The following is a 15,360-nucleotide window of genomic DNA, read 5'->3' on the forward strand; positions in this document are numbered from 1 at the left end:
AAACCAGGAGCCCCAACTCTTCTGCTCGAGACTGAAGGTCTCGGCCAAGCCAGCGATCAGGGAGGCTCTTTAGGGCCCCCCCCCCCAAACCCCTCCTCTGTCAGCTGCACCTTCCCTGCACCCGGTACAAGGGGTCCCTGAGACATGCACCCCCTGACTGCCCTGAGCTCACCCAGAGCTGCAGCAGCTTTGGAGGCTGGGAGCCTCCTGCTCAGCACCTGAGCTGAGTCGTGATGCCGAGGGGTGAGGCAGAAACCTTCCCCCTCCCCCCCCACCTTCCTGCCCCTGCCTGGCCCCTCCATTTGCTTTTCTTGCTTAAACACCAACTGCAGCACCTACAGCTGCACACTCACAGCCCAGCAGCCCCGAAGCAAGAGCAAACCACAGCCTCTTGCCACCGCCGGCTCCGTGTGCCGGATGGAAACCGAGGCACTGCAAGCAAAGCTACTCTGCCACCAAAGAGGCACAAGCAGAGGTTTATTAACCAGGAGGGCTGCAAAGAGCAGCCGGCTTTGGCGTTGCTTCACCATTCAGTCCTGCCACAGGGACTGGGGTGCACGTACACCTGTGTTTTGCGGTGGGGGACATCCCAGGGGATGAGGGGCTCGCTCCTGCCTGCTCGGTTTCATTTTGGAACTGAAAACAAACCTTTAACGAAGCAAGTTCCAGTAATGGTGACACAGAGGGAGGCCGATGTTTCCTGTTTCCGTGCGCTCCACCCTCAGCTCTGCAACCATCTTGCGCCACTTTAACCCCCCTTTGCCTGATGCATCATCTACAGCTGGTTCCCATCCTTCACAGCATGGAAACCTCGGGCTAGAGACAAGCCTCAGGGTAGAGATGAGCTGCTGAGCCCTGAAAGCGGGAGCTAGGGCTGCTGCCCTCTCTGCCTCCATCACCTAATTGCACATGGGTACCAAAAATGGAGTGGAAAATCGCTGTCAGCATCTCCTGTGCTGCTCATGCTGAGGCTGCCTCGACGTTGCCATTGCTGTCCAGCACTTTTTTCAAAGGATGCGGAAAGTGTGTGACAGCCGGTGTGACCCCGAAGCCTGGAGCAAAATAATGTGTCACCCATCCCGAGGCTGCCTGCAAGGAGGAACTGGCACCTCCCACCGCCTGCTGACACCCGCACCAGCACCCAGCCTCGGCATGGCATGGCTGGGACGTCCACAGGCAGGAGGCAGAGGAAAATCTGGCAGCTTCCTGCAGGCTGCCTCCCCGGAGCTGCGGGAAGGGCAGGATCCAGCTGCGCAGTGCAGCACCGATGTCTCTAACAGGCAAATGGCTCCGCCAGGATCTGGGCGAGTGGCGTTGGGTGGCAAGGAGTGAGCACCGTGCAATGCCGACGGTCACACTAAAACCACCCGTCCGTAGGCAGGGCCGTTACTGGAAATGCACGGAGTGGAGGATGGGGACTGCAGCGTCCCGCTCCTCTCCTGCAGGATCTGACCCCTAAAACTTCCCAGGACGGTAGAGCATCATCCACCAGACGCCAGCCCGGTGCCGGGCACCGCCGGCGGGGGACTGCCAGGCAGAGAGCCGGCGGTTTGGGGCAAAGCAAGTGCAGGGTGGTGGGAGCAGCGCAGCTGCAAGGGCAGGGTCAGGCCGATAAGGGAGCGGGCGCAGTCTCAAAGTACAAGCAGGCGGCTCCGCTCCCGGCTGCGTGATTAAGAGCACGAGTCGGCACTCCCAGCTCCCTTCTTCACGTGGCTGTGGACAATATTTTGCCTCCATATCCCCCAAACCGGCGCACGGCATTCATGCGCCTGGAGATTTGGGGAAGTGCTGTGGATCACCATGTCCTGGAAAAATCGCTTTCCAGTGGGATAAGTTTGTGTTTAACATTGAAACCTGCTGAACCAGGTAGCTGCATCCCAAGTTTCTCCATGACATTTCTTCTCCATGGCTTTCTGATGACCCTGAACTCGACCGCCTCTGGAGGTAGAGGCTGGGATGGGGGATGGCTGGGATGGGGGAGGCTGGGGACCAGGGTCTGGACGGTGAAATGCAACACGCTGCCTGGCACGGGCCGTGCACAACCCCACCACATCTTCACAACCCCACCAGGAACCCAGCATCGCTCCGCAGAGCTGCCCTGGCCTCTCTTCCCACCCCAGCTGAAAGCCTGGCACTGCAGATGCTCGTATTAACCCGCCCCCAAGCAGTGAGCAACGCGCCGGGCACCTCCCAAGAGCAAAAGCCCAAATCCCCGCAGTGAATCGTGGGGTACCAAGTTGTGTCAAGACATTTATTTCTTTGCACTGAAATAGAACAACCTGAAGAAACCGCTTTGCTCCTTGGGATGCATCCCTACACGTGCCTGTGCTGCAGTTTCCCATCAGTGGGTAGGAAACGGTACCTGTTCTGTACGGTTATGTATGCTGGCACGTTTTTCTGTGGTGTGAGAGGTGTGAACAGCCACAGGCAGCATCCACAGAGGAGTAGAGCTCCATCAGCTCCCGAACCACCAGCCATCCTGCCCCACGCCAGCCATCTCAGCATCCCCCCATGGGAAATTAGGATCTCTCAGCCCTCTTAATCCCACCAAATAACACCATATGCTTTCTGCCCACTGTAAAATAGGCCAGACCGGTTCTTGCCATGCATTCTAGGAATACTGGTGAAAGAAGAGAAAATCCTCTGCCCTTCATGAGAATTACAGCCTCATCACGCTCAGCTGGAGACAGATGACTGCCTAGATCATCTCTCCAATTATACATCTTTCCCAGGGCCTCCCTGGTTCGGCCACACCAGGTTGGAAAACCCCATCCAACGCCTTTTCTCATTTATTAAGGGTCCTATTTGGCCATCCTCGCGCATCGGCAGCTGTAATACCCGCAGTTTGGGAGAAGCAGGCACCTTCCCAGGGCTGGGATTCAGCGCTGGATGGATTAATTTGCTAAGCAACCGTGTTGCTTTGTGCCAGCCCACAGTAATATTAAAAGACATTCACAATGGGAGTATCTCCCCTCTGCCTCCGCGCTGTCTTAAACACCTTTTTTATGTAAAGCCATGGAAAGGTTTTATGCCTGGGCTGGCTACAGCATCCCAAATCTGATGGATGGAGGTGCCAGCCTCCACCCCCTGCACCCGGGGGGCTCAGTGGGTGCTCGTTGCATCTCTCTCAAGCCCAGCAGTGCTGCCTGTCCCCCTCCTTGGGGACATGTCCCACCTCTTACCTGTGCCAAGCCTGGTGTTGCAGCTGGAGAGCTGGGGTAGCCCCGCTAACACCCTGTTAATGCAGTAGCCCCTGACAAAGCCAACAGCCCTTTGCCCCCCCCCCAGCAGTCCTGCCCATGGCTGGCTGCAGGGGACTGGCACCTTCCCACCCCCCCGGGCACCTTGGGGACCCTCACCCTGGCTCAGGACATGTCACTGTATGGGACACATCCCATCGGTGCGGTGCCCACCTTGGCACAGGGGCTAACAGGGGTATTTCCCACCTTGTGCATGCAAGACCCCCCCTCCCAACATGCGCCTGCTGCAAAGAGCCCCAGCCCACACCCCCCTGGGACTGGTGCACAGCACCCCAAAACGTGCATCCCTTAATGCCCCAGGACCCCGAGTTCTGCACCCACCATGGCACTGGGCTCCCAACCAACATACCCCCTCCCTCGGTGCACAGCCCACCCACCCCAGGCAGCCTCGGGGTTCTGAGGATGTACCCTCAGTGCACAGCCCCCCCCCCCCCCCAAACCACACACCCCACAGTGCTCAGCACCCCCCAAATCACACACCCCCAAATCACACCCGCGCTGCAAAGACACCCCAACCCATGCACCCCCAGTGAGCGCACCCCCAGTGCACAGGCCCCCCCCCCCCGCACCCCGGGGTGCCCCCTCGGTGGAAAGACACCCCCCCCAAACACGCCCTTCGGTGTGCACCCCAACATGCACCCCACGGACGACGGTGCCCCCCGCTGCAAAGACACACACACCCCCCCCCCAACCCACGCACCCCTGTGCACAGCCCCCCCCCGTCGCAGGCCCCCCCCCCGGTGCAGGGCCCCCCTCCCCGGTGCAGGGCCCCCGCCGCCCCGGTGCAGGGCCCCCCTCCCCGGTGCAGGGCCCCCCTCCCCGGTGCAGGGCCCCCGCCGCCCGGTACCTCTTGGAGCGCTGGAGGAGGGCGCCGGCGGCCTGCTGGCCCCGGTAACCGGCCGGGGCGGCTCCCCAGCAGCTCGGGTCCGACATCGCGGGCGGCTCGGCCCCGCCGGGGCCCGGCCGCATCCACCGGCACGGCCGAGCGGCGCCACCGGGGACGCGCGGGGCCGGGACCGCGCCGGGGGCTGGCACCGAGACCGGGGCCGGGCTCCCGCCGCCGCCGCCTCCCGCCGCCGCCCGCCCCTTCCCGCCCGGCGGCGCCGGGGTTACCATGGGAACGGGGGAAGCACCCCCAAAAGGAGGGGGGGGGACATACGGGGTTACCATAGAAACCGGGCAGCGCCCCGATATGGGGTCGGGGTTATCGTAGAGATGGGCCTGTGCCCCAAAATAGGGACCAGGTTTGCCACGGAGATGGGGCAGCACCCCAAAAGTGGGGTCAGGGCTACCATGGAGATGGGGCATCACCCCAAAATGAGGTCAGGGTTGCCATAGAGATGGGGCTGCACCCCAGTATGGGGGCTTGGAGTTAGCATAGGGGCGGGGCAGCACCCCAAAATAGGGCCATGTTTACCATGGAGATGGGGCAGCACCCCAAAATGGGGTCAGGGTTACCGTAGAGATGGGGCAGCACCCCAAAATGAGGTCCGGGTTGCCATAGAGACAGAGCAGCACCCCAAAGTGGGGTCAGGGTTACTATGGAGATGGGGCAGCACCCCAAAGTAGGGTCAGGGTTACTATGGAGATGGGGCAGCACCCCAATATGGGGGATTGGGGTTAGCATAGAGTTGGGGCATCACCCCAAAATGGGGTCAGGGTTACCGTAGAGATGGTGTAGCACCCCAAAATGGGGTCAGAGTTACCTTAGAGATGGGACAGCACCCCAAAATGGGCTCACAGTTACCATGGAGATGCAGCATCCATCACTTGTGCACTGGAGGGGCACAAATCCTTCCCAAAAGTCAGCTGCGGTGGCCACAAAGCCTGGGTCTCCCTCGGGGAGACCCTGATGGCACCCTGCCACCCACGGGACACCGTGCTCGGAGGGCAACCTTCCGGCAGCGCCCCGGCAAGCGCCCCACTGCCCCGCAACCTCCCTCCCACGCCGGCTTTCACATTTAATCGGGGAGATCCCGAGCAAAGACCCAGTGACATCCATCCTCCTTAGTGACGGTGACAAAACACCATGCGGCAGCACGCTGGGGCCCACGGAGCCTCCTGAGCCACATGGCATGGCATCGCCATGCTCGCCGGGTGGCAGCCGGCAAATGCCACGGCCAGAAATCCCTATGCTGGTGGATTTGGGCAGGGTTTCAGCATGGTGAAAGGGCAGCACCGGGATGGGCAGCGCTGCTTCCCCTTACCTCCAGCCCAGCAGCCATGAGACACCAGCACATGGAGACACCCAGGGGTGCTGCCAGACTGCCTGTTGTCATCCTCGTCCCCATCCCGAGCATCCCAAAAACGCCCTCCCCAAGGCCTCAGCTGAGCAATTGCGTGGCCACGCTTGTTTTCCCACGTGCCACAGTCATTGCGGGTAAGGGGTGGCCAGTCAGGGCTCATGGAGGGAGCACAGCAGGCAGGGACTCCCGTGTGCAGGCAGGGTGCAGGCAGCGCCCTGGCTCCTGCCTGCCCGCAACAAATGGCTCTGCCGGTTGCTGAGCAGCGGCAGAGCTCCCCGCCGCTTCCTTCTCGCCCAGTGCCAGCCGCTCCCCCCGGCAGACGACGGAGGCACATGTTGTCACCCATGGGTGCCAGGCAAGCCACAGCTCTGCCCCACAGGCGCTGCGGGGCACGGGGCCGGGGTGTGACCGCCGGGTGCCAGTGCACCCACTGCACCTTGTCCCCAGGGCAGAGTGCAGCCGGCACGTGCTGCAGGGTCTGGCCACCCGCCTCCGTGACGGCAGCACCCGGCGGGGTACCCCAAGGGGTTCACGGCATTTTGGGTGGGGGCCACTGGCAAAGCAGAAGAGGTGACGAGGGAGGTTGATGGGTAAGAGGAAGGCACCATCCCTGCTCCCACCACGATAACCTGCCCTGATTCTGAGGTGATCCCCCCCCCCGAAACGAGGATGCTCAGGGCCTGAGCTCAAGCTATGGCGATAACGTTCCCATCAGGGCTCCCCAAAATGGACCAGCTGGTAGCTCACCAGCACAGCCAGGCTGCTTTTGGGGCACACAGGGCTGGAGAGACCCCGGCCACGTTGCCCTATGTGCCACGCAGAAGACAGTGCTGCTTTTGGGGCCCCCTGGGGCCTCCATGCTGGGGAGGACCCACCTTGCTGCCTGCATCTCCACCTCTCCCCTTTCCCTGCTCGGTCCCTCTTGACCCAGAGCCAGTGGCTGCGGTGCCTGGGGAGGGTTTGGGGGTGGGGTCTTACCTCCAGGGGTGCAGGGTTAGTAAGGGGCTGCAGGGGCTGCAGGGGCTGCAGGGGCTCAGCAGCGTCGGGCTCTGGCTGCTCGGAGACAAGCTGCAAGGCAAGACGTGCCGGTGCGGTGTCAGTGGGTGCTGGTGGGCACCCCGGTGGCACAGCCTCCCGGCTGGCCTGGGGAGTCTGGAGGGGGCTGGGGTCCAAGATCAGAGGGGGCAAAGGCTGGAGCCAGGGACCCAGGGCCGGGGGGCCAGGGAGGGCAGGGAGTGGGGAGAGGGGCAGAGCTGGAGGGGGAGTGCAGGGGACAGCAGGGACACTGCGGGGTCTAAGGCTGGGGGGGGAAGACACCCAGGGGTCCGGTGTTGCCAGGGGAGGGGGTCACCGCGGTGGGTCTGGGGCTGTGGATGTGGAAGGAAAGGCTGGAACCGGCGGCCTGGGGGCAGGAATACAGCGGTATGGGTATGGACTGGGATGGGGGTGCAGCAGGATGGGGGGTGGTCCAGGACAGGGATGCAGTGGGATAGGGGAGCAGCGGGATGGGGGATGGTCCAGGAGAGGGATGCAGCGGGATGGGGGATGCTCCGGGATGGGGGTGCAGCGGGATGTGGGGTGCTCCGGGATGGGGGTGCCCCGGGGCGCCGCCGCCCGCCCCCCGGGGCCGGTACCGGCCCCAACTCACTCCAAGGTCAGCGAAGGGATCTTAAGCCTGTCCCGCCGCGACTTCATGCCGCCGCCGCCGCCCCGCTCCGCTCCCCGCGCCGCCGCCGCCGCCGCACCGGCTGCCCCCGCGCTGGGCGGCTCCCGCGGGCGGGCGGCAGCGGCGGCTCCACCGGGGCTCCCCGCTCGGCCCGCCGGGCCCGGGCCCGCCCCTGCGGCACGGCACGGCACGGCACGGCCCGGCACGGCACGGCAGCCCCCGGCCCGGCCCAGCGGCAGACCCAATCCGTACCGGGGATCCGACACCGTAGCCCCAGCACAGCTCCAGTACAGGCCCAGTATAGCCCCAGCACAACCCTAACACAGCCCCAGTGCCCCTCCAGTGTATGTCTAACACAGTCCCAGTACGGCCTCAGTGCCCCTCTGGTGCCCCCCGGCACACAGCCCCGTGGTCCCCCCGACAGCCCCAGCCTAGCGCCAAGACCCCCCTGCATTACCTCTGCAACACCCCAAAACACCCCCTGTGCGCTCCAACACACAACCCCAGCACAGCTTCGCAACAGCCTCCTACCACATCCCAGTACACCACAGTACACCCCAATACTGCTTAGAACACCCTAATGCACCTGCAGCAGAGCACAGCACACCCCAGTACATGCCAGTACACCCCAGAACACCCCAATACACCCAAAACAGGGCTCAGCACACCCTAGTACATCCCGGTACGCTCCAGAACACCCCAATACACCTGCAGCAGAGCACAGCACACCCCAGTACATCCCAGCATGCTCACATCAGGTCCCACCAGTATCAGAGAACACAGCGATGCCATCCTGGATTTGGGCACAGCCCCAGTGTCACCCGCCACCTGTCCCTGCTGCCCCCCGCAGTGCCGGTGTTGCATCCCCAAGCGTGTCCCTCCTGGTGACACCCCGTCCCGTGCCCTGGGTGGCCCAGCTCAGGGACTTACGCTCTTCCTCGGCGTGGCAGGCTCAGCTCCTTCTGCAATGAGAAAAGCGAGAAGCAGGGTCAGAGGGTGGCCCCAGGTGTTGGGGTGTCCCACGCATGGGACCCCCACCTCCCACCAGCCATGGTCACACGCCTGGCAGCATCCTCACTGCCTGCAGCTGGCCCCTGCCACCAGGCTGTCACCGCAGGATTGGTCCCCGCTCACCCTGCCGCGGGTGCTGTGGCTCTGCCATGCCAGGTGAGGGTGACAAAATGCCCACCCGGGGTCAGCACAAGGGGACATCTCCTTCCAAGGTCCCCAGGGCTGGTGGCCCTGTGGCCAGGCCCGGGAGCGAGGGCATGAGGGTGGCGGAGTGGGAGCAGCACCCAGCTGCCTGCCTGGAGCGTGGCCCCAGGGTGGTGATTGCACCCTGTCCCCCACCCTGTCCCCCCGACCCCAGGTGTGGGGAGCAGCTGGCAGCCCCCACGCTGTTTATTTTTCCAGCTGCTGGGAATATTTCTTGCAAGAGCTGTTTGCTTGCAGGTGGTGCAACAGGACAAAGGGCAGCTGTGCGGACAGGAACCCTGGCCCACGCCATCCCCCTGGTGCGGCAGGCACTGCCTGGCTCCGGCACAGACCCAGTGCTCACCCGTGTGCCACCAGGCAGGACACAGAAAGCGGCACAGATCCCACTGGCACGCTGCGAGGAGCACGGCGTGACCGGGCCGGTGTGTGCCCTGGCATGCCGCGGGGTGCTGGCACACGCGACGGGTGCATGAGCTGGCTAATGCCCCATCGTTGCCCTGATCCTGTGCCCACCACCGGTGCCCGCCAGCCCCATACCCTTGAGCAGCTTAGACACATTCCCCACGTGGGCAGGGGCTGCTGCCACCCATGTGGGGGCATGCAGCAGCACCCATACACCCAGCATCCCCTGGAGTGCTTTCACCCTGTCCTGCTGCCCACACCGTTCAGCCCCTGCGGAAATCCCTGGATTGGGGCACGCTGCAACGCAGTGATGCAGCAGCATCACCATGGCAACGGGTGACATCATGCCTGGGCGCACAGGGACTCGCCAGCCCCCAGGGCCCACGGGTGTGCATCTGCCCTAGGGTGGCGTGGGCGCTGGGGGGCGGTGTGGGTGCAGTGGACAGGTCCCTAGGGTGGGTGTGGGTGTCCCAGTGCACACAGCATCACTGGGTGACCCCCATGCCTGGGCTGGGGAAGGGGATGCAGGGTCCCTGTGTGGAGCAGGCGCCCCCCAGTACCCTCACCCAGCCCTGTCGTCACCCAGCCTGGACACCCACCCACACCCACGGCTGCGCCGCTGGCCACCAGCCCCTGAGCAGAGGGAGAGGCAGAGGAGGGTCACGCCAAGTGTTTTACTTGCTCAGCCATGTGCAGATGGGACAGTGGGAGAGAGGACAGACACCCCTGTCCCCCACACTCACCCCCACCCCACGGTGCAGCATCCCCACCCATCGCTGCCAGGGGCTCTCTGGCCATGCTGCACCCCCAGGAACAGCGAGAGCATCCTCCCAGGGCCCTGGGGACCTATGCGGGGCAGTGCCACAGGGTCAGCACCCACAGGGTGCACGATGCACCCATCCAGCACAGTGCATCTCCCACCAGCAGGTCCCAGTGGGAGCCAGGATTAACCATCAGCCGATCCCTGGGGGGATGGCATCGGGGATGGCATCAGGGTCAGTGCTTCGGGATTAGCTCCCTGGCGGAAGCCCCTTCCCACCCCTCCTGCCATGGGGATGCGGGTGTGCAGCCATGGCCCCGGGGGTCTGCTGGCCACAGGGACTGCTGGGAGCGACACCCACGGCCAAGAGCCCTGAACCCCACGGCCATGGCTCTGTCCGGGTGCGTCGGTGGGGAGGCAGCTCCCGCGCAGGGCTCCATCCCAGGCTGAGTGTGCGGCGGAGCGCGGCTGCCCTGCGGAGCTGCCAGCTCAGATGAAGGCAATGCCGTGCCATCCTCCAACCACCCAGACAGCTCAGGCTGGGCCCCCCAGTTACTGCGGCTCCCTTCTGCAGATGGGGATGGAGGCCTGAGGTCAACTGGAAAATTGGGCTCAGAGCTCAGCTCTGCAAGCCGGGGGGGGCCATGGACATCACCCCTCCAAACACGGCAGTGGGTGCTGGGGTGCCTGTGGGGAGGGGGTGCGGGACAGATAGGGAGGATGGGTGCCCCTCGGTCTGCCGGGGGCAGGAGCACAGGGTGATGAAGAGGGCAGCTGCTTGGAGGGGCAAACTGGTGCTGGCACAGCAGTTTGGCACAGACCAGCAATGTGCCCTGGGCTGGAGGGACCACAGCACTCCCATGGGAGCCCCCAGCCCCTGCACAGGCAGGTGACCCCCACCCCCAGCACCCCACGGCATGGCTGGGGTTCATACCCTGCCCCGCTCCTGGTGCTGGGTGCCTGGCTCCTGTCCCACCCGTCACGCGCTGCTCACCCCCACCTCTCACACGCACAGCCCCCATCTTTCACACGCAGCACCCACCTCTTGCACACGCGCACCCACCTTGCACGCACACACAGCACCCAGAGAGCCCAGCTCCCACTCGCAGCACCCACCTCTCACTCACAGCGTCCACCTCTTGCTCACGCAGACCCAGAGCACCCAACTCCTACACAGAGCACCCACTTGCACACACAGAGCACCCAGTTCTCACCCGCAGCACTCACCTCTTGCACACGCAGCACCCATCTCGCCCGCACCCAGAACCCCCGCCTCTCACCCAGAGCACTCACCCCTTGCACACCCTCACTCAGAGCACCCACCTCTCACCTGCAGCACCCACCCCACACCCCCGCAGCACCCACCGCTTGCAGACCCGCACCCAGAGCACCCACCTCACCCCAGGTTCACGGGGTCTGGGCTCCCCCCGGCTCCCTCCCGCCCCCGCCGCGCCGCCGCCGGTGCCCCGCTCGCCGTGCCCGGTTCCCGGTGCGCACCTGGAGTCCCCGCCGCCGCAGGATGCTGGGCTCGTCCATCCCGCTGCGCCCGCCGCCGCCTCCCGCTCCGCCCGGTGCGCCCGGTGCGCCCGGTCCGCCCCGCCGCCGCCGCCGCCGCCGCCGCCGCCGCCCGGTGCGCCGGGGGCGCCGCCCAGCGGCTCCGCCGCGTCACCGGACGCTCATCAGCACCGAGCCCGGGGCTGGCACGGCACGGCACGGCACGGTCCGGGGCTGGCACAGTCTGCCTGGCTCGGTACAGCCCAGCACGGCAGGGTTTGGCACGGCACGGCATCGGCACGGCACGGCACGGCACGGGGCTGGCACAGCATGGCACAGTCTGGGGCTGGCACAGTCTGCCTGGCTCAGTGCAGCCCAGCGTGGCAGGGTTTGGCACAGCACGGCATGGCCCAGCACCACACAGGATGGCCCAGGGCTGGCACAGTCTGCCTGGCTCGGTACAGCCCAGCATGGCAGGGTTTGGCACGGCACGGCATGGCCCAGCACAACACAGGATGGCCCAGGGCTGGCACAGTCTGCCTGGCTCGGTACAGCCCAGCATGGCAGGGTTTGGCACGGCACGGCATCGGCACGGCACGGCACGGGGCTGGCACAGCATGGCACAGTCTGGGGCTGGCACAGTCTGCCTGGCTCGGTGCAGCCCAGTGTGGCAGGGACTGGCACGGCACGGCATGGCCCAGCACAACACAGGATGGCCCAGGGCTGGCACAGTCTGCCTGGCTCGGTACAGCCCAGCATGGCAGGGTTTGGCACGGCACGGCATGGCCCAGCACAACACAGGATGGCCCAGGGCTAGCACAGTCTGCCTGGCTCAGTGCAGCCCAGCGTGGCAGGGTTTGGCACGGCACGGCATGGCCCAGCACCACACAGGATGGCCCAGGGCTAGCACAGTCTGCCTGGCTCAGTGCAGCCCAGCGTGGCAGGGTTTGGCACGGCACGGCATGGCCCAGCACCACACAGGATGGCCCAGGGCTAGCACAGTCTGCCTGGCTCAGTGCAGCCCAGCGTGGCAGGGTTTGGCACGGCACGGCATGGCCCAGCACCACACAGGATGGCCCAGGGCTAGCACAGTCTGCCTGGCTCAGTGCAGCCCAGCGTGGCAGGGTTTGGCACAGCATGGCATGGCCCAGCACCACACAGGATGGCCCAGGGCTGGCACAGTCTGCCTGGCTCAGTGCAGCCCAGCGTGGCAGGGTTTGGCACGGCACGGCATGGCCCAGCACCACACAGGATGGCCCAGGGCTGGCACAGTCTGCCTGGCTCAGTGCAGCCCAGCGTGGCAGGGTTTGGCACGGCACGGCATGGCCCAGCACCACACAGGATGGCCCAGGGCTAGCACAGTCTGCCTGGCTCAGTGCAGCCCAGCGTGGCAGGGTTTGGCACAGCATGGCATGGCCCAGCACCACACAGGATGGCCCAGGGCTGGCACAGTCTGCCTGGCTCAGTGCAGCCCAGCGTGGCAGGGTTTGGCACAGCACGGCATGGCCCAGCACCACACAGGATGGCCCAGGGCTGGCACAGTCTGCCTGGCTCGGTGCAGCCCAGCATGGCAGGGTTTGGCACGGCACGGCATGGCACAGCATAGCACAGCACAGCACCACACAGGATGGCCCAGGACTGTCACAGCACAGCACGACACAGCATGGCATGGGGCTGGCACAGTCTGTGTAGCTCAGTACAGCCCAGCATGGCAAGGTCTGCCACGGCACGGCACTGCACGGCATGGCACAGCACAGCACCAATGGCCCAGGACTGTCACAGCACAGCACGACACAGCATGGCATGGGGCTGGCACAGTCTGTCTAGCTCAGTACAGCCCAGCATGGCAAGGTCTGCCACGGCACGGCACTGCACGGCATGGCACAGCACAGCACCAATGGCCCAGGACTGTCACAGCACGGCACAGCACAGCATGGGGCTGGCACAGTCTGCCTGGCTCGGTGCAGCCCAGCGTGGCAGGGTTTGGCACGGCACGGCATGGCACAGCATAGCACAGCACAGCACCACACAGGATGGCCCAGGACTGTCACAGCACAGCACAGCACAGCACAGCATGGGGCTGGCTCAGTCTGCCTGGCTCGGTGCAGCCCAGCGTGGCACGGCCTTGGGTTGGCACAGCAGGACACTGGGTGCAAACGGCCCCCGTGGCTTGGTGTGGGCCAGCCCCGGTCTGTCCCGTGGCTGGCCCGGCCCAGCACAGCACGGTCCGTATGGCCTGGTACAGCCCAGCACTGCCCAGTACAGTCCAGCGTGGCATGGTCCAGCATGTCACAGCCTGGTGTGGCATAGTACAGCATGACCTGGCCCGGTTTAGCATGGCATGGCACAGCCCGGCCAGGTACAGCATGGTCTTGCTGTGTGTTGTGGCATGGCAAAGCCTGGCATGGTTCAGTTTGGCACGGTGTGGCACAGTGGGGTGTGTACCCCCAGCTGGGAGGGCAGGAGGGGGACACAGTGAGGCAGGAGGGCAGGAGGTGCCAGGGGACCCTCTGTGCCCCCACCCCAGCCATGCCCATGGCAGCAGAACAGAGGGGTCCCAGCAGCACCATCCTGACGCAGGGACGCTCCTGCCACCGCCGCCCTCCGGCTCCGAGCAAAAGCCACACAAGGGGATGCTTTCTGCAGGAACAAGGGGACTCTGTGCGTGGCCCTCGGTGCCACTCGGCTCCGCCGTCCCAGGGTCGCCCTCCCCGTCACATGGCTGCCGGCATTCCAGTGACACCACACTCTCCCACCTCACTGGGGCTTTGTTCATGGCCTCAGGGAACAAGTTGTGCTGGAGATGGGCACAGGAGCCTGGTTTCGGCAAGAGCCACGTGCACATGTGCATGCACACGCACGCACATCTCTGAAAACCCCAAAAACCCCCAACCTTGGAGCAGCTGCTTAAGATTCACCCGGTTACAGGCAGGGGATGAAAAAAATGCCCTGAAGTCTGCAAAAAAAAAAAAAGCCCCAAAACCCCAAAAACCCCAAGACATCTCTTTTGCTTACCTTGCACTTCTTGCGGGGCTGGGGCATGAGGTGCAACCGGAGCAGGGTTTGGCTGAGTCCTGGCAGGCGTACTAGCAGAAAAGGGGGATATTTTGGTTGCTTTCTCTTTTGCTTTTGGTAAAAGTGAGGCATGCAATCACGCCTTGCATTCTGCCCTGCATGGGAACTGCGCCCTTCAGCAAGCTTTTAGCAGAAGAGGAAACATCAGGCACGGGGAACCGTGCTGAGCGCCGGGGCTGCCGCCGAGCTGGCAGGGGGCACCCACTGGGTGCTGGGGGCATGGGCAGGCGGGAAGGGCAGCGGAGCCCTGGGTCCGGCATGGGACACTCCGGATGGCTGATGCTGGGGTGGCTGCTGGCGGCGCTGGAGGCGCTGGCACGGGGTGGTAAGTGCTTCTGCGGCGCCGGGAGATGAAAGATAACTTCAGAAAACTTTCAATGAACGATTTGGGGGCGATAAGGCTCGGGGAGCTGTTGCTGTGATGGAGACGCTCACTGAAAACCACAAAGGCAGAGTAAAGCTGGGTGAATCCCCGCCAGTGGTGGGAAGGAGCTGGGGCGAGCGGCACCGGTCAGCACCGTATCCCTGGGGTGGGGGGAACTGGTGTTTTTTAGGTGAGAATCAGCAGCATGGCTGCTCTGATCCCCTGCGTGAGCAACATGGTGATCAGACAACAGCTACACTGCTGGTCCATCCCAGCCTTGCCTGAGCTGCTGGGGTTTGGGGTGCGGGAACCCCCAGCTGCTGCCCTCTCCCGCAGGCACCGCTGGGGCCCCCAGCTTCTCCTGCTGGAAGCAATGTGGCTCCCGATGGTTCCTCTGCTCCTGGCCACCCCACGGCCCCACCGGCAACACCTCCTACCTCCTGACGCTCTGGTGAGTTGGGTGCCGCGGCAGGGATGTGCACCGCATCCTGGGGACGCTGAGGATGTGTCCTGACTGGGACACATGGGGACACGTGGGGACATGTGCCTTCTGCATCCCAAGCCTACCCGGCGGGCGAGCGCTGCCCCATGCAGATCTGACCTTGCACCCACCCTCCCCCCGCAGCTACGTGACGCCCAGGCTGTGCCAGCAGTTCAAGGCGGGTGCGAGTACAACGTATACCCTGAAGCATCACGATGTTTACGTCCTCACCAATGCCACAGCCTGGGTGGAGGCGCACTGGGGGGACCACGTCCACAGGACCCCCAATCTCACGCTGTACCTCAACGAGGCTGGTAAGCACCCGTACGACTGGGCTGGGCGCCAGCCCTAGCACCCATAACCATGAGACCACCTCATCTTTACAGTCAAGCCAGAT

The 15,360-nt window shown here is 64.6% G+C and overlaps 1 protein-coding gene across 6 annotated transcripts in view; it reads right to left on the reverse strand.

Annotated features, from left to right (window-relative positions):
• Nucleotides 1-11,142, reverse strand: part of MAST3 (microtubule associated serine/threonine kinase 3) — a 28,442-nt gene extending 17,300 nt beyond the window's left edge. The window contains exons 1-3 of one of the 6 annotated variants that reach the window (XM_064469252.1): nt 11,047-11,142; nt 8,103-8,134; nt 6,485-6,574 (exon numbers count right to left, since the gene is read on the reverse strand). In XM_064469252.1, coding sequence (XP_064325322.1) covers nt 6,485-6,574; nt 8,103-8,134; nt 11,047-11,085 — 161 coding nt within the window. In that variant the 5' untranslated portion in view covers nt 11,086-11,142. Of the gene's footprint in view, nt 1-4,107; nt 6,578-7,154; nt 7,569-8,102; nt 8,135-8,306; nt 8,526-11,046 lie in introns of those variants that run through there. The other 5 variants (XM_064469251.1, XM_064469255.1, XM_064469254.1 and 2 more) reach the window with 5 other exon arrangements.
• Between the last annotated feature and the right edge of the window lie 4,218 nt (nt 11,143-15,360).

The sequence above is a fragment of the Phalacrocorax carbo genome, chromosome 19, assembly GCF_963921805.1.
Source record: "Phalacrocorax carbo chromosome 19, bPhaCar2.1, whole genome shotgun sequence".
Classification (NCBI taxonomy): Eukaryota; Metazoa; Chordata; class Aves; order Suliformes; family Phalacrocoracidae; genus Phalacrocorax; species Phalacrocorax carbo.